General features: G+C 43.8%; 1 protein-coding gene across 1 annotated transcript in view; it reads left to right on the top strand.

Moving 5' to 3' along the window:
- The window catches only part of prkg1l (protein kinase cGMP-dependent 1, like), a gene marked incomplete at both ends in the record, with an annotated part of 70,341 nt that extends 51,805 nt beyond the window's left edge, over positions 1-18,536 (top strand). The window contains 7 exons of the mRNA XM_079828281.1: positions 4,301-4,390; positions 9,154-9,295; positions 9,434-9,597; positions 17,173-17,295; positions 17,999-18,058; positions 18,266-18,332; positions 18,438-18,536. Of these exons, the coding sequence (XP_079684407.1) occupies positions 4,301-4,390; positions 9,154-9,295; positions 9,434-9,597; positions 17,173-17,295; positions 17,999-18,058; positions 18,266-18,332; positions 18,438-18,536 (745 nt within the window). The remainder of the gene's footprint in view (positions 1-4,300; positions 4,391-9,153; positions 9,296-9,433; positions 9,598-17,172; positions 17,296-17,998; positions 18,059-18,265; positions 18,333-18,437) is intronic.
- Positions 18,537-19,083: the final 547 nt, after the last annotated feature.

Here is a 19,083-nt window from a genome sequence, read left to right on the forward strand (position 1 = left end):
TTGATCAGGGGATGTTTCCCTGATGCGGTGGTAGCGCAACAGGTGGAGACTGGGCCCGAGGGCCAGCATCGCGGAGGAATAGCGCAATTGGCAGCGTCTGAGGACCTGCATACCACTGAGATCCGGGTCCCAGGCAGGCGGGAGCCGTCACGGTCCGAGGACCAGTGACGGGGCCCGAGAGCCAGCATTGCCTCTTGTGCACCCCCCACAGTCGAGGGTGGGGCACAGAGAGGCGGACTCCCGGGAGAAGTAGGAGCTGTGTATCACAAAACGCGGTCAGTGTTCATGATGGGTCTCCTCCCTGAGGGTGAGCTAAGAATAACATTGACCCTCACTCCTCTTCTTCATCATCTCCCCAGACGCTTCTTACATCCTGCCTAGGTGGGTCTGCGATGATGTGCTAGGGCCCGCCTGGCTGGTCTGTGAGTGCGCCCCCCTCTGGCCGGTGGTAGTGGTACACCTAAGCATACATGTTGTGAATTAAGCTTGTGGGTGGATATCATGGCGCGCCGCAGGCGAGCGGGTAAGTCCCATATAAGAGGGAAAAATATGAAGATATTTTCTGACTTATGCTCCCTGTAGAGGGCTTCGGGGATCGCTGTGGATCGTTGGATATTTCTGTAGGGCCTGTAGTTCCCCTGTTAGGATGGCTAGAACGGTCATTATACACCAGTTGCTCGGGCTCCGTGGTGAGCTAGTGTTGCTAGTAGAGAGCCAGCAAAGGATATGAGAGTTATATTTAAGAGCTGTAACTGCTCGCTGTGTGGAATACAGTTTTTTAACCTCCCAGGGTTTAAAAAAAAAAAAAGAGTATCTTTGGGAAGGCATCGCTCATTCCTGTGGATATGTAGCATATTGCTAGGCGTGTATTTTCTCCTAGTTTTTAGCTGGTAACTGGTAGCCGCCTCGGGGTAAGGCGGTTTGAATCCTCTCTCAGTATAAGTTTTTTGAGAATGCAGGATCAGACTACGCTAGAACTACAGTTAAGATCTAGGGCCAGATCTAGTATACGACTGGCACTTCTGCCCGAGTGCCCTTTTGTCTGGTGCAATAGGATTGGCCCTATTGAGCCTCGGGTATAGATCTAGATTGGCCTAGGCTTTCTAGGGATTACGGAGGCGTCCGCTAAATGTGTTGGCGCCCCGGGTAGCTATTCAATAAGTGAATTAGTTTTTTAATATCCCTAATGTTAGCCTCCTCTCATGTAGAGTCGTCCGGCTAAGGCCCGCCCCCTTCTCTGCGTTCTGGGGTTTTTCACTAGTAATGCAGGTTGGTGCTGTGCAGAATTGATAGCGACGTAGCCAGTGGTCGTGGGGCAGGGTTAGGCCATCTTTCGTTCAAGTACGAAGAGATTGTATGAGTAGCTCAACCCTGCCCTCCAGAGCTAGTTTCTTAAAAAGCCGCCAGTTTTTGGCAGGCTCTGGCCTTGTTTATATGTTCTGGCCAGGTGGCAGTACTCCTCTGATAAGGCAGGGTAGATTTGAGTATCCCACTCCTAGCTCTGTATCATTCTGCCTCACCCATGGCTCGGGTTGAGCAGCACTTCATAACCTTTGTCATATGTTGGTTTGGTAGTGAGCTCCCTTGAAGCCAGAGCATTGCCATGGCTGACGCCCTTGCAGTAATGGTAGGCCGCTTTAAAACTAGGTCCTTCAATAGGTGGGTGGCGTCCGTGGCACTCCCCCCGCTTAGGGGGTCCAGGGCGTTGTTTTTGCAGAGTACCCTGTCATGAGTAATGTAATTAGGTTCCAGAGCTTGTAGGCGCTGCTGGTAAGACTGCACTGTCATACAGTAGGCCCGAAAGTAGGCCGCTGGGATGGATTAGCCCCAGGTTGAGACATTGGGGAAGCCTTGGGCAGTCTGGGCAGTAGACTCCGTGTCAGGTGGTAGGCCTCAGTAGGCCTCCTTGCGAGTGAGTCCCGACGTTGGGGAGGTTAGCGATTAATAGCTGCAACCTAGATAGGTAGTCAGCCTTGGAAAGTAGGCCTTTTGCAAAGTCGGCCCCTTTTGTATTGCTATATGTGTTTACTCCCCAACGATGTCGGCCTCAAGTAGCAGAATTCCCAACTAATAACCCTTCTTAGTAGTTGGACGTTATCTTGTCAGCCAGCAGAGAAGCTAATGTCAGTCCAGGAGTTATAGCAGCCAGTTTTTCATGCCTGCCACCAGGAAGCCATCCCTGCAGGTCTGCTGTAAGGTAGTAGGCCCCGACAGGCCTCCCTGAAGATGGGCTCCACGGACACCAGTCGCCAGTTGACCGTGACAGTCAGCGTGGATTGCGAGCAGGCAGCAGGCCCCTTCCAGACCTCCCTGTGGCTCGCCACCGGGTAGTAGGCCTCACCAGGCCTCCCCTGGATGTGAGTTCCTGACCGTCCCTAGGGGTGAGCTCCGGGACCAGGATGCCTCTGGCAGCAGGCATGTGGGATTACCAGGTAGTAGGCCTCACCAGGCCTCCCTAAAGGTTTGCCATGGGTAGCAGGCCTCAAGCCGGGCCTCCCCTGACGGCACGTCCCAGGGCTTCAGTCATGTGGACTAGCATGGACTGTTGGCAGGTGGTAGGCCTCACTCTGCCTCCCTGAGGGTGAGTTCCTGAGCCAGGGTGCTCGGGCAGCCAGCCTGGCTTGCTACCAGGTGATAGGCCTCACTAGGCCTCCCTGAGGGTGAGTTCCCGAGTCAGGATGCTCGGGCAGCTAGCATAGCCTGCTATTAGGTAGTACGCCTCTCCAGGCCTCCGTGAGGAGACGAGTTTCTGTTTTCCAGCTGCTTTGACAGTTGGCTTCGGCTGCTATCAGGTAGTAGGCCTCACCAGGTCTCCCTACAGCTGAGTTTCCGAGTTTGGATTCTCGAGCATTTGGCACATACTGCTATCATATAATAGGCCTCACTAGGGTTCTCAGTTCAGGAACTGTTAACTGGCATATGCTGACAGCTAGTGGGGACCTTGCTGTCAATATCTGGCCCTTATTCGGCAGCATCTGAGGATGGTCTTACCCTAGCGCGACTGAGGTCGCTTCTGCTACTTGGTTCCCATGGGAGGGAATTTAGCCTACAACCTGGCTTACCTACCGGGCAGCCCCTTTTTAAGCTCCCCTCTCTTCGAGGGTCGTCTGTGAGCCCGAAGCTGCCTGGGCCTGATCAGATGGCCGTAGGCCCCTCGCGAGGCATCCCAATTAGATCAGCTTATAGGCCAGTCTGGCCTCCTGAGTGTTTCTACTTGATAATAGCTCAGTAGATCCTAGGATCGAGCAGATTAACTCCCCTCGCTGGCAAGGGTGGAAAGCGCTATGCTGAGTACCGCTCTCCGGGAAGCCCGTCTCTGAGATCCGGTCTGAGGAGGACACTGCCAATCTTCAGTCCCTTGGGTTGGATGCCTCTCCAGGAGGCGAGTATCCAGAGGCTCTGTTCTCGAACAGACAAGGATGGCCCGGCCGAAGTGCCCGTTGAAAAAGGCACCAAGCTAGGCCTCCTTGACGGCGTTAGTGGCTGGCTGGGGCACCCTAGGGCCCCCTAGCCACATTCCCTTAAAGGAGCCCCCTTCTTTTGAATGGGTTGGATTCAGGCCTTTTGAGCGGCCTGAATAGGACCTCGTGCAGCCGCACTAAGGTTCCTGACGAGGCTTATAGCTTGGGCTATGACCGTAAGGAATGCTGTCACTGACAGCCCTGTGTGACCAGAGGGGGAGTGGTTCAGGCATTTCATTTGAATTTGCTTGTCCTGACAGTTGTCACATGCACTCCCCTCGGCATGGCGGCGTGGGTATATCGTTCCCCGTAGTGTCAGCTGACGCAGCGCGAGTTCCCTTTCGAAAGGGAACGTCTCCGGTTACGTATGTAACCTAGGTTCCCTGAGAACAGGGAACGAGACGCTGCGTCGCTTTGCCATGCCTCAGGGCCTGCCTGCCAAACAGTCCCTTCAGACGAAGAAGCGGTGTCATGTTTGTGAGGTGCCCTTATATACTTCCTGGTCGCACCTTGATGACATCATAGGCTGTCGCCGGTCAATAGGATTGCCGTGATTCGATAGTAGTTCAGACACCTGTCACACTGGAGGCGTTCCCCGTAGCGTGAGCTGACGCAGCGTCTCGTTCCCTGTTCTCAGGGAACCTAGGTTACATACGTAACCGGAGACGTTATGGGAAATTAAGCTCATGATGAGAAAGCAAGGGAGTCAGGAGGAGTGCCCTCTGGTGGAAATCAAGGGCGCTCCAGCTGGTGGATGTAACAAAAGCAATGTCAAAATCAAGGTTTGGTTGGCTGTTTATGTAAGATTCAAAAGTTGTATTGTTATTTTTTCTTCTCAGGTTGCATTGTACCTTTAAAGATGCTCGGTTCCTGTATATGCTGATGGAGGCTTGTGAAGGTGGAGATCTGTGGATTTTACTGAGAGAGAGGTGCATACAGTGATCCATCTATTTATTCTCCAAACTTCTTGTGACTCTGTAGGATTGCAGGGATGCTGGAGACAGGGGCGCCGCTAGCAATTTTGGGCCCTATGAAAGAATATGATGTTGGGCCCCCTACCGCACCAACCTAGCTGTCCAAACTCTTTGTCTGCAATTTAATAATACTGACTAATTAAGCTCCACTCGCTCAACCCAGAATGCCCCAATTGGCTGATGAAACATTGATTAAAATTAAGATACAATTTATACAAAACAAAATTTGTTTAAAGAAAGGCTTTCTACAAAACAGAACTTAAAGACGCGGTCACAATCATGTTTGACCCACTCTGTCTCCTTTCTCACTCATGCTGTTCACTTTTCATAATCAACATAGATTGACAACATAGATAGACATAAAAAAATAACATTATAATATTTAAATATAAAACTAAATACATCATCTTAATGGCTACAACAAGTACAGTAGCCTACAATCGTTTTACCCGTGAGCGTGAGTGGTTTGTGAGTGGGGTGTTTTGCTGTATTTTGCCGGAAATGCAGAAATAAGCCATATTTTTGTTATATTTGTAACTCTTTGGTAGATTATACATTTATAAGTTCTATTACATTACTTCTAGTACTTCTAGTATGGCCCTAAAAGTCCGTGGGCCCTTAGAATCGTCCTGTTTCTAAACCCCCCCCAGCGCCCCTGGCTGGAGACGACCCTAAGATAGCCTACAGTGATTTCCATTTCTTTCTAACTGATTGTTTTTAGTGATACGGTCGCAAAGTGTTTGTAAATCACTTACAGTTTTTCTCAGTCGCTTTGGTACATTTTTCGAATCATCCTGGACATTTGCAAGTGCATTTCTCAAAATAATTAAAGCTACACTATGTAACTTTTCCGTCCACTAGAGGTCGCCTGTTCAAAACAAAGGCGTAGTTTGATGACGCCACGTTTGAGCGCAGAATCTTGGGTCATGTGGTCTTCACCTCACAGCCGGTGGGAAACAGTCAGGATAGGACTCGGGCAGAAATCATGTTCATGGATGCGATTATTAACATTACTGTAGTGAAGCAGAGCAGGAGCGAGTGTTGTGGAGCTGAGCAAGGCCGCTGGAGCGATTGAAGAGCGGGACTGTTATTATGTTATAGTCGCCGGCGGGACTTTTATTATGACACGGTTGCCGGCGGCACTTCCTCTTTTCCAGTCATGAGTATATGAGGTAACGCAGCTCTGTTTGTCGTATTAGATATATCTGAGTGTGTTGAAAAGGAAGTTATGACGTTCGCTCAGCGGCTGCTATGACACTTGTTCACACTGCAGTGAGAGTAAAGTGTTTCACTGAATAAAACCGGAGACCGAGGGTGACGCAGATATGACGCAATCGACAGGCGACTCCCTCAAACGCATAGCTCACACGTCCCGGCTCCTTGGTTAAAATAGCAATTTTCTCACGATTAACAAATAGTTGAAAACATTTGGGATATTCTAAGTACTCAACTGAACAAAATATATAACACTGGCCTAGTGATTTCTGGATGTTTTACTGCAAAAATCCTACATAGTTCACCTTTAATAGCTACAATAAGCAAAACACCATGGATTACCTGCAAAAGCCAGGCTCTTGCTCAAAATCCTAGTAAATATGTGTGTCTATGAACATGTCAGTGCCATCAGAATGACAAGTCCTTGTGTCATTGTGTACGGATAAGACAGTCAAATTGCTTAGTCATGTTGTCAATATAACAGTGTACTCTGGAGGGATGTTATGTTCTGATGTAAACTATGGCTAAAGTTTTGATGACAATTATTGTAAATTATAGGTTACACCAAGTGTATGTGGCAGTTTGATTGCAAGAGACTGGACAAGATTCACATTTACGCTTTTACTGTTTGTACTGTAATTTGTTGACAGACCAGGTCATTGCGATACAGAAAGGAATGTGAACATAGGACAGTCTCCTTAGGGAAAACTGTTCCTGTCTGTTGGGCCACAAATTCTCATCCACATCACAACGAATATCTTTAGAAAAAAAGTCTAATGGAAATGTATAGAAATATGCTTGACATATTATGATACTTGTTCCACCATTTTATTACATATTTTACATTTTACATTATTTTGAGAGTAAAATTATATACAAATAAAACATGTAAAGACTCAATTTCATGAATCTGTTCATTGTATAACATATTGATTCACTAAAATGAACATCCCAATGCTACAGTGAATACACCTTATGAATTGATCTAAACCAAAGACTTTATAATAGAAAGACGGTGCACTCGAATTACTATGAATGGGAAAAAGTGCAACCTGCAATATGGCGGAATAAGCCCCGCCTTCTTAATAAAAGAGCCAATCGCTGATTGGTTCGAAGTTCTAATGCCAGTTGCATAAACCGCTAAGACTAGTCTTAAAAGTTAGACATCATTTTTAGGGGCCAAGCACTGAAGGTGTGGAGGCACCTATTGAAACCGTTAGATTTCTTATTATTATTCTGCCATTGAAGTCTATGGCAGCCCATAGAACCGTTTGCGGGAAAGTTATGAAATTTGGCACACAGATAGAGGACTGGTCCAACATTAACCACATCAATTCTGGAGTTTCTAAAACAATCCCTCTAGCGCCACCACCTGTCCAAAGTTTCACTCATGTTTATGTTAATAACTTTTGAACCCTAATGGATAGAAACAAAAATAATTTTTCCTTTGATTCCTTGGCTCAAGCCGATTCGATTGCACAATGTGACATCATTTTCTGTCATGAAAATGTTCCCGCCATTTTTAATTAACCTACTTTTGCGAACTCCTCCTAGACCGTTGCTCTAATTTTCACAAAAATTTAACCAGATCATCTTCAGACCATGGTGACAAAAATTTATCGAATTCAAGTTGATTCGTCAAATTGTTTTTGATAAACGAGCGAACAAATTTTACGCAGCGGTTGCAAAAATACACTTAAGGCTATATCTCCGCAACGCTTTATCGTATTCAAAGCAAACTTGGTAATTGTCATCACAAGCATGACCTGAGGCAACATGCAGCGTTTCGGCGCAGCGCCACCTACTGGTCCGGAGATAGGAAAAATGGCTATTTTTGCTTATAACTTCTGAACCGTTTGTCCAAAAATCATAAAAGTCTCGTTAAATTCAGGACTATATGCCGAATCGTGTGATATCCAATTTTACCATATTGGCCATTTTGGCTGTCGGCCATTTTGAATTATGTGCTAAAATGCTGTATTTTATGAATTCATGAACAGATTGTTATGAAACCTGGTATGGGTCATCACCACGATGCCCTGAAGGAGTCTGAGAAGTTTCAAAACAGCGCCACCTAGTGGAGAATATTTTTTTCAAACGCTTATAACTTTGGGTGTGGTTGACTTTTTTTCATGGGAGTAATTTTTTTTGGTCTCCTGAATCCTTGCCGAGTCCAACAATACCAGACTTGCCAGGTTTCGGCATATGGTTTGTGCAGCGTTGTTATTTACCGATTAAAAAACGTTAGCTGATATCTTCGAAACCGCTTGTCCGATCGAGACGAAACCAGCGCCAAAAGTTCGGAAACATAGGTTAATAGTTGTATTCCAATTTCCCAAATGTCAAAATATTGATAGTAAGGGGTAGTAAAATCCAATCAAAATACGGTGTCAGTCATTTTTTATGTGTTTTTTCATATAAATGGCTATAACTCCAAAACTAAATGAGATATCTTCACCAAAATTGACACACACATGTATGGGCTCACTCCGAGGACACATACAACATTTTTTTTTGGATTGTGCTTCTTGGTGGCGCTATAATAGAACAAAACATGACACCCCCAGAGACTACAATGCATTTTTCAGCCTTTTTGCCTAAAATCATCTTAAAATGTATTTAATTGCTCAGTGCTGCAGTTGATCTGACACTCCCAGACATTTTGGCATGTCTTGTCTTCTTATTTGTGCTTGGCCCCGGTATTGCTGCTTGCATCTATATTTTTTTCTTTACAACTGTTCAAAACTTTTTGTAATCAGTTACATAAAAACGTAGACTGGCCTAATTTGATACCGAAAAATAAGATTGAATGCCCCTTGACTAACTGCTAGTGGGACATACTAGATCTAAATACACTGGCTGAATCCGAAATTGCCCCCTATACCCTTAAATAGGGCACTGTTTGACGGGACAGCCATTTGTAGTGGTGTCCGAAACCATAGTGGACGTTATTGAGTGCACTCATTCAATCCCACATTGCATCACAATACCGAGTGTACAGCCGATGTACACACAACGGCTGTCCGAATTCACTCACTTGTTTTCATTCACTCCTTCAAGTGTACTGTATCAGTGGACTAAAGTAGGGAATAGTGAATGAGGGTTTAGGGGGCGATTTCGGATTCAGCCACTGTCTTAACATAACGGCTATGTTTATGCAACTGGCCCCTGGTTGCTATAGAAATAGTCAGTGTTCTGAAATGCACGCTTAGGACTGTGCATTGACTGGTAAAGCCTGAAAAATATGATTTTTAGCGCTATTTAAGTATAAGAAACCACATTTATGATACAGTTGTTGTCAGATTTCATTGGCGATTTCAAATATGAAATGTAATTGTAAGCTTGGTGAACAGCTTTGGACAATTTGATGTTTCCCCATTCAAAAAAATTGGAGCTACAATCACAGCTGCCCGGGAGGCATTTCCACCGAGTGAAATGACTTGCCTGAAAGGGACTTTGTCTGAACTGACAGTGACTGACTAATATGTGATTTTATGTTTCAGGGGGTCACTGGAAGAAGATGCTGTTCGCTTCTACACAGCATGTGTGCTGGAAGCTCTTAGTGTATTACACAGCAAAGGCATTGTTCACAGAGACCTGAAACCTGAAAATGTGCTACTGCACCAACGTGGATATGCTAAACTGGTGCTTAATACATCCATGTTTAAAGTTAAACCAGATGGCAGCCTATAACCACTTTGTGATGATTCATGTTTGGCAATTTTAACTATAGGGGGTTAACACTTAACACTTAGTTGTGTTTCTCTCTATCTACTGTATCAGACAGGGTTTGGTTGTGCTAAGAAGCTGGGCTGTTTGCACAGGGCCTGGTCATTCTGTGGGTCTGTGGGTTATCAGCCTCCAGAGGTCATTCTGCATCAAGGTCACGGCCTGTCTGCAGATCTCTGGGCCTTTGGGATGTTGCTGTATGAACTGCTCAATAGCAGGTACGTTTTTTTTAAATTACTACATTGACTCATTCATTGTGTTACAGTACATTTGACTATTGTATGCTATATATATATATATATATATATATATATATATATATATTATCCAGGCATCACGGCATCATATAATATATATATATTACCAGGCATCATATAATATATATATATATATATATATATATACACAGTGGGGCAAAAAAGTATTTAGTCAGCCCCCATTTGTGCAAGTTCTCCCACTTAAAACGATGAGAGAGGCCTGTAGGATTTTCATCCTAGGTATACTTCAACTATGAGAGACATAATGAGAAAAAAAAATCCAGAAAAGCACATTGTCTGATTTTTAAAGAATTTATTTGCAAATTATGGTGGAAAATAAGTATTTGGTCACCAACAAAAAAGCAAGATTTCTGGCTCTCACAGACCTGTAACTTCTTCTTTAAGAGGCTCCTCTGTCCTCCACTTGTATATAGGCCGCACTTTCACCGCATAAATTGCTGATTTCCACGCGCAAAATATGCAGGCTTGCATGATTTCATAATCCCCGCATTTTCGTTGCAAAAAAGTCACATATATCTTAGCAGAAAGATGAAAAATGTTCCGTTTTCTTCACACAAGAGCAGCCATTCTATTGCCATGGGACCATTATGAAGTGACGTAATTACGCGACGTGAACATCATCGAAAAGCAACTTTACAGTTAGTTACAGATTGAATGAAATGTTGTGTCCAGGTAAAGGGACACGCCCCAGATATTAGAGTGTCACCAGTTCTATTCCAATCATCATAACAGTGTCATTCAAATGCATAGATGCTAATCCAATCACTCTGACAGTATTGCTCATACCTTCACATTATCATAGAGACAAAGGCACAGCTGTGCCTTGGGCTTGTCATACCAAATGGCCAGGAAGTGCATAAAGACAAAAGACAAATGTCTCAAACACCTGGGCTGATTAACTTGATCTTCATAGAATGTCGTCAGTCTTTACCTCAAAATGTAAAACACAATGTACATAATGTTTTCAGTTTATATCATATTGGGACCTAGAAATAAAAATGTTTTAATTTGTAATCCCACAGTGTATGACTTTCTTCTTTCTGATGAACACAATCGGAGTTATATTAATAAATATCCGGACACTTCCAAGCTTTATAATGGCAGTGAACAGTGAACAATATCTAACTTCCAACAGACCGCCTACCATATTTAACTTACAGAAAAAGCTAGATATTTTACTTTATAAAGTTTTAAATATGGGCATTTTTCTTACAAAACCCCATGGATTTGCTTCAGAAGGCCTTTATTAACCCCCCGGAGCCGCGTGGAGTATGTTTATGATGGATGGATGCACTTTTTTGATCTTCAAACTCAATAGACCCTGTCACTGACATTGTAAAGTGTGGAAGCGTCAGGAAATGTATTAATATAACTCTGATTGTGTTCATCAGAAAGAAGAAAGTCACAGACTAAAAAATGCTGGGTTAAAAACAACCCAAGTTGGGTTGAAAATGGACTAACCCAGCAACAGCCCAATTGCTGGGTTTATCCATTTTTTTAGAGTGCATGATTAAAATATGCATAAAGTAATGTTTTGGTCAGTGATTGGGTTGTTTTAAGCAAACATTTAACCCAACCGCGGGGTTAAAAATACCCATTCACTGGGTTAAAACAACCCAATTGCTGGGTTAGTCCATTGTCAACCCAACTTGGGTTGTTTTAACCCAGCATTTTTTAGAGTGCATAATACACTTAGGATGGCTTGAGGGTGAGTATTTCATTGGGTAATTTTAATTTTAAAGTGATCTAATCTTTTAACATTGCCATATATTTATTAACATGAAAAATTACATTCAGTTTCCACACTCTAAAAAATGCTGGGTTGAAAGTGGACTAACCCAGCAATTGGGTTGTTTTAACCCAGTGATTGGGTTGTTTTAAGCAGATATTTAACCCAACCGCTGGGTTAAAACGACCCATTCACTGGGTTAAAACAACCCAATTGCTGGGTTAGTCCATTGTCAACCCAACTTGGGTTGTTTTAACCCAGCATTTTTTAGAGTGCATAATACACCTAGGATGGCTTGAGGGTGAGTATTTCATTGGGTAATTTTAATTTTAAAGTGATCTAATCTTTTAACATTGCCATATATTTATTAACATGAAAAATTACATTCAGTTTCCACACTCTAAAAAATGCTGGGTTGAAAGTGGACTAACCCAGCAATTGGGTTGTTTTAACCCAGTGATTGGGTTGTTTTAAGCAGATATTTAACCCAACCGCTGGGTTAAAACGACCCATTCACTGGGTTAAAACAACCCAATTGCTGGGTTAGTCCATTGTCAACCCAACTTGGGTTGTTTTAACCCAGCATTTTTTAGAGTGCATAATACACCTATAGGATGGCTTGAGGGTGAGTATTTCATTGGGTAATTTTCCTTTTAAAGTGATCTAATCTATTGTCATATATTTATTAACATGAAAAATTACATTCAGTTGCCACACTCTAAAAAATGTTGGGTTAAAAACAACCCAAGGTGGGTTGAAAATGGACAAACCCAGCAATTGGGTTGTTTTAACTCAGTAAATGGGTTGTTTTAACCCAGTGGTTGGGTTAAATGTTTGCTTAAAACAACCCAATCGCTGGGTTAAAACAGCCCAATTGCTGGGTTTGTCCATTTTTTTAGAGTGCATGATTAAAATATGCATAAAGTAATGTTTTGGTTTATTTTCAAAAAAAGAAAAAGAGCTCACACACTGTTTCCAAGGACAAAAATCCTACAAACATCCAAAAAGTGCTCAGAGCAAAAAAGGTGACATTTTTAGGTTACCCCTTCATCTGTGTCCAAGTGATACTAAAATGACACGCCTGGGTCTATTTGTAGCTTTCATCTGAGTTATTTTAAAATAAATCTTTTACATATAATTTTCAAAGTATGTGTAGCACCAGCATGCTGCTGGAAGATAAGCAAGAAAGTGAGCAGCACCGCAAGTAAATGTCTGGAAAGTAAAACCCAAAAAGAAAATTCTGTCATCATTCTGTCAGATTTTATTTAGGCCTGCACATACAAGCATTGATCATCACACATACATAGAATACATCAACTATGGAAAAGCAACTAGGTTTGTTCTCGCATATTAATAACAGCCTAAATTAAACTATTCATCATATAAATCAATTGTGTCTCTTCAGGCGACTTGGATTAAATCTCTAAATTCTTATGGATTATTTTTATAATGACTTTTTGTTCTTTTTGAAGCATGCATGGGTTGAGTGGACTTTCAATGGATGGACAAAAATTATTAGAAAGTATTAAAAACATGTAATGTAGTCTTATGGGATTTAATGACAATGGGGTGAGTAAATGATATCAGTTTTCATTTTTGGGAGAATTATGCCTTTAAACATTGCATATGCTATAGTGAGACTGATATAACATCAACTCATAACATGATCATTGAAATGTAATTCGGGTTACTTTTGTTTGATATCTGTAAACGACATGAAAGGAATATGTACCTATCCAGATATAGCACACTTTACTCACAGAAACTGGGTTACATAACCTTACATTCCTCCACCCAGAAAAGTAGTCCAACTTCAAAAGGAAAATGTAAAATTTACAGTTAAATGAACAAAGTTTGCTGTTAAAAGTTTTTTATTTAAAACATTGTTAAAAAAAACTCTGCATATTGCCTTCTGTGCCTCCATTGCTAGTATATTACTAAAACAGTGTTTCCAGTTCATGTTTATGTTTTTTTTACAGTTTTTCTCCATTGGTTTGGCTCATTTCTTGAAACAGAAATTACATTCTCAAAACAACATGGACAAATCTCCAAACCACTTGGCAATTGTTCACAACAGAATAGCATTTCTCATTCATTTTATCAAATTGCAAATGTCTAAGTACATGTCTCAATGTCTCAGTACATCTTTGCAAATGATTAGGTACAGGTAGCCTACATTTAGCACAATTTCCAAGTGAATAGATCTTGTTGATCTAAACTGATTGTTTGATTCTCAGTCTAATGGTCGTTCGCTCCAAAACGTATCAGCGTCATTTCATTGTATAAGTCATCACATGCACAATAGTCTGTTCAATTGTCAAAATTAGTCAAGAACATCATACCATGAATACCATATATGAATCCCTTGGAACATTTGATAAATGTATTACAGCAATTGACAGTCAGGTGAAACTAGAACTTGACTAATGAAGGAGGACTTTCACATATCTCAGTTGACCAATCAAACAGTATGTTTAGTTACCTGACAGGTGCTGTCCATGACTGTGAATGCTGCCAAACATACATGTAAAGAGCTTGGCCATGCAGGACCAGTACAATTTCTGAACATGGAGCCACCTGGCCAAGTAAATGAACAAGAGCAACTGCCTGCTCGAGGAAGAGGAAGAGTGAGGATGAGAGGGGGAGCCCGTGGGGGAAGAGGGGTAGAGAGGGGAAGAGAGGGGTGGGAAGGGGGAAGAGAGGGGTGGGAAGGGGGTAGAGAGGGGTAGAGAGGGGTAGAGAGGGGAAGGGGGTAGAGAGGGGTAGAGAGGGGAAGAGAGGGGTAGAGAGGGGTAGAGAGGGGTAGAGAGGGGAAGAGAGGGGAAGAGAGGGGTAGAGAGGGGTAGAGAGGGGAAGAGAGGGGTAGAGAGGGGTAGAGAGGGGAAGAGAGGGGTAGAGAGGGGAAGAGAGGGGAAGGGGGTAGAGAGGGGTAGAGAGGGGAAGAGAGGGGTAGAGAGGGGTAGAGAGGGGTAGAGAGGGGAAGAGAGGGGAAGAGAGGGGTAGAGAGGGGTAGAGAGGGGAAGAGAGGGGTAGAGAGGGGTAGAGAGGGGAAGAGAGGGGAAGAGAGGGGAAGAGAGGGGTAGAGAGGGGTAGAGAGGGGAAGAGAGGGGAAGAGAGGGGTAGAGAGGGGAAGAGAGGGGTAGAGAGGGGAAGAGAGGGGTAGAGAGGGGTAGAGAGGGGAAGGGGGTAGAGAGGGGAAGAGAGGGGTGGGAAGGGGGAAGAGAGGGGAAGGGGAAGAGAGGGGTAGAGAGGGGAAGAGAGGGGAAGAGAGGGGAAGGGGAAGAGAGGGGTAGAGAGGGGTAGAGAGGGGAAGAGAGGGGAAGAGAGGGGAAGGGGAAGAGAGGGGTAGAGAGGGGTAGAGAGGGGAAGAGAGGGGAAGAGAGGGGTAGAGAGGGGAAGGGGGTAGAGAGGGGAAGAGAGGGGTGGGAAGGGGAAGAGAGGGGAAGAGAGGGGAAGGGGAAGAGAGGGGTAGAGAGGGGTAGAGAGGGGAAGAGAGGGGTAGAGAGGGGTAGAGAGGGGTAGAGAGGGGAAGAGAGGGGTAGAGAGGGGTAGAGAGGGGTAGAGAGGGGAAGAGAGGGGAAGAGAGGGGAAGAGAGGGGTAGAGAGGGGAAGAGAGGGGAAGAGAGGGGAAGAGAGGGGTAGAGAGGGGAAGAGAGGGGTAGAGAGGGGAAGAGAGGGGTAGAGAGGGGTAGAGAGGGGAAGGGGGTAGAGAGGGGAAGAGAGGGGTGGGAAGGGGGAAGAGAGGGGAAGAGAGGGGAAGGGGAAGAGAGGGGTAGAGAGGGGAAGAGAGGGGAAGAGAGGGGAAGGGGAAGAGAGGGGTAGAGAGGGGTAGAGAGGGGAAGAGAGGGGAAGAGAGGGGTAGAGAGGGGAAGGGGGTAGAGAGGGGAAGAGAGGGGTGGGAAGGGGGAAGAGAGGGGAAGAGAGGGGAAGGGGAAGAGAGGGGTAGAGAGGGGAAGAGAGGGGAAGAGAGGGGAAGAGAGGGGTGGGAAGGGGGAAGAGAGGGGAAGAGAGGGGAAGGGGAAGAGAGGGGTAGAGAGGGGAAGAGAGGGGAAGAGAGGGGTAGAGAGGGGAAGGGGGTAGAGAGGGTAAGAGAGGGGTGGGAAGGGGGAAGAGAGGGGAAGAGAGGGGAAGGGGAAGAGAGGGGTAGAGAGGGGAAGAGAGGGGAAGAGAGGGGAAGGGGAAGAGAGGGGTAGAGAGGGGTAGAGAGGGGAAGAGAGGGGTGGGAAGGGGGAAGAGAGGGGAAGAGAGGGGAAGAGAGGGGAAGGGGAAGAGAGGGGTAGAGAGGGGAAGAGAGGGGAAGAGAGGGGAAGGGGAAGAGAGGGGTAGAGAGGGGAAGAGAGGGGTAGAGAGGGGTAGAGAGGGGAAGAGAGGGGAAGAGAGGGGAAGGGGAAGAGAGGGGTAAAGAGGGGAAGAGAGGGGAAGAGAGGGGAAGAGAGGGGAAGGGGAAGAGAGGGGTAGAGAGGGGTAGAGAGGGGAAGAGAGGGGTAGAGAGGGGTAGAGAGGGGAAGAGAGGGGAAGAGAGGGGAAGGGGAAGAGAGGGGTAAAGAGGGGAAGAGAGGGGTAGGAAGAGGTAGACCTGGAGTAGGATGTGGCCAAAGAAGACACGGACCAAATTTATCAGATGTGATTCTACTGAGAACCCATGGGTTGTCTTTGAGAGAGGCTGGACAGAGACTTCAGCCCAACCTCAGCAGATATAAAAAAAAAAAAACCTTTGAAAATGCATGAATGAATCGAATGATTTTACAAATGTGGAGAGAACTAAATATTTTCATCAATATGCAGTACTGGTCTTGTGTGTACTGTTTGGTCCATATATTCACTTTACTCTAACAATATCTCTGAAAAAAATCAAACCCAGATTACATAATTAGAAAAGTAGAAATTTTACAATATTACAAGTGTTTACAGTAAGATTGAGAACAGCAGCGTGTGGATGGCCAGGAGGGTGAGGACGGTAATTTTCATAGTTTTTTTGTTTGTGTGTTATATTACAGTATATTATGCTGTATACATTTTCTTTTTACGCTGATGTATGGAAGTTACTTTATGTGTGTGAATGATAATGGTTAATTTCCTTGGCAGTATGAGTGCAATGTGTGATGTCAAACCTTGGAGGCTACTCTTACCCTAAAATCCTGTTTCTTTTTTTTTTTTCAGTTTTATACACAATTGTATTCTGTTAGCTAGACAAAAATGAAGGACTGGGCTAAGACTGAAAGGTGGACATGAGGGATATTTCAATGGTCCTCTGCCATAGTGACAAAACATCTAAACATTTTGACTCGCAGTGCTTACACAATGCCAAAGGGACGAAGCATTTTGGGGGCACTGACTGTTTAAATGAGAAGGAAATTTAGTTTTGACACATGAGTGAACTGTTTTGGGAGAGGTATGAGCTTTTGCAGGTGAACCATGGTGTTGTGCCGAACCATCCACGTTATTTTGGCAAAAGCACCAAGAGAGTTGAGAACGTCCGGTCTGTTTCAAGAAATGAGCCAAATCAATGAGAAGGATCTTTGCCATTTTGGTGGCACTGACTATTTATATGGGAAAGGAATTTAGTTCTGAAGCATGAGTGAACAGTTTTGGGAGAGATATTAGCTTTTGCAAGTGAGCTATAGTGTTGTGCTGAACTGTAAGACAGTTTTGCCAAATTATCTTACAATTCTGAGAATGTAATTTCTGTTTCAAGAAATGAGCCAAACCAATGGAGAAAAACTGTAAGACATGTTTTAAATGTTAAAGGACAATATCACAACCCTGTTCTGTTTCCACCCTTCCAGCCCCCTGTTCTCTGGCTCAGAGCAGCTGAAGGTTTATACAGCAGCTCTGAAGGGAATAGATGAGCTTGAGTTGCCCAAAACCATCAGCAGGACTGCAGCACATCTCATTAAGAGCCTCTGCAGGTATAGAGGGTTTCCTCACAGTTTCTATTTCCTGTGCAAGAAGAAAAACATTTTGAGAAAAGGCTTGGTAAACCAAATTAAACATCTGTCACTATGTAGGTAAACAGACAGACAGATAGACAGAGAGAGCGAGAGAAAGACAGACAGACAGACAGACAGACAGACAGATAGATAGATAGATAGATAGATAGATAGATAGATAGATAGATAGATAGATAGATAGATAGATAGATAGATAGATAGATAGATAGATAGATAGATAGATAGATAGATAGATAGATAGATAGATAGATAGATAGATAGATAGATAGATAGATAGATATAGGGACGGATGGACAGAGATGGATGGATGGATGGATGGGTGGGTGGGTGGTTGGATGAACGGATAGATAGATAGATAGATAGATAGATAGATAGATAGATAGATAGATAGATAGATAGATAGATAGATAGATAGATAGATAGATAGATAGATAGATAGATAGATAGATAGATAGATAGATAGATAGATAGATAGATAGATAGATAGATAGATAGATTAATAGATAGATTAATGGATAGATGAATGGATAGATGAATGGATGGATGGAGTGGTAGTTAGATAGATGTGTGACAGTGAGAATAGCAGTGCACTTCACATGCTTTGGGGTTTGTTTGTGTGATTTGGGTCTGAGTCTGCTATCATCTGTCACCCCATTTCCAGACTCAACCCCACAGAGAGACTGGGCCAGAGGAACGGGGTCAAGGACATCTGCAGACACGTGTAAGAGCTGCTCATATGTGCTCTTCATCAAATATATTTGTACAGAAGGAAGGGAAGGGATTGGTGTGGGGTGGGGTAAGAAGGGGAATGATTTGTGAGATTAGATGAGAGTGGAAAAGAAAAGAGCGAAGGAAAGAAGAGGACGCTGCTCTGTTTTTAAGTGGCGGCTTATTTTCTGCACTGATTAACTTGTGTTGTGTTTCTCAGGTGGTTTGAAGGCTTCGATTGGGAAGGACTTCAGAAGGGCACATTGACTCCGCCAGTAATACCAAACGTGAGCAGCATCAGAGAACATTGCGAACAGTTGCACCTCTTTCCAGTTTATACCTAAACTTATAACAAACAGCTCTTTCAAATGATGCATCTGTCCTTTCTACAGGTTCCCTCTGTGTCTGATCACGGAGGATCATCACTCCCGGCAGAAACCCTCATTGAAGCAGCGCCATTGGATGATTCTGGCTGTGATATAGACTTTTGATTTGTACCAAGGTGTTTATGGATGATGTAAAATAGGGACAAAAATATTGGACTTTTATTTTGCATTAATCTTGCTGTTGGTTATTTTACTTCATTGAAAACCAATGCAGGCGACAGTAAACAGCTCCAGCTTAATTACTTCAAATATGTCTCTAAGAAATGCAGTTGTAACATGATTCCTTTTGGGTTTCTTTCATGTGGAAACAATTTTAGGGAATACTAAAGATTTTTTTAAAGGATTCCAACTTTTAGAACACGTTTCTTAATGTGTTAAGATGTTTCTAGACTATTGTGATTGCACATGTACCATTGTTCTGCAAGTTTTTGCTGATTAAAATCCATTAATTTCAATAAGAATCCACATTTCCCCATGCAGATTTCACACAGTTTCGATTTTGTGGATTCGTCACATTTACCAACAGAAAACTTCTATAGTTCCTCTGAGATTTCCGTTAATTTCCTAATCCAAACATGATTCCAGTATAACTGAATTGGGTTCTACATGATATTATTTCTGTCTATACTGGTTCCGGTGTAACATTGCAGTT

The sequence above is a fragment of the Gobio gobio genome (assembly GCF_949357685.1).
Source record: "Gobio gobio genome assembly, chromosome: 10".
Lineage (NCBI taxonomy): Eukaryota > Metazoa > Chordata > Actinopteri > Cypriniformes > Gobionidae > Gobio > Gobio gobio.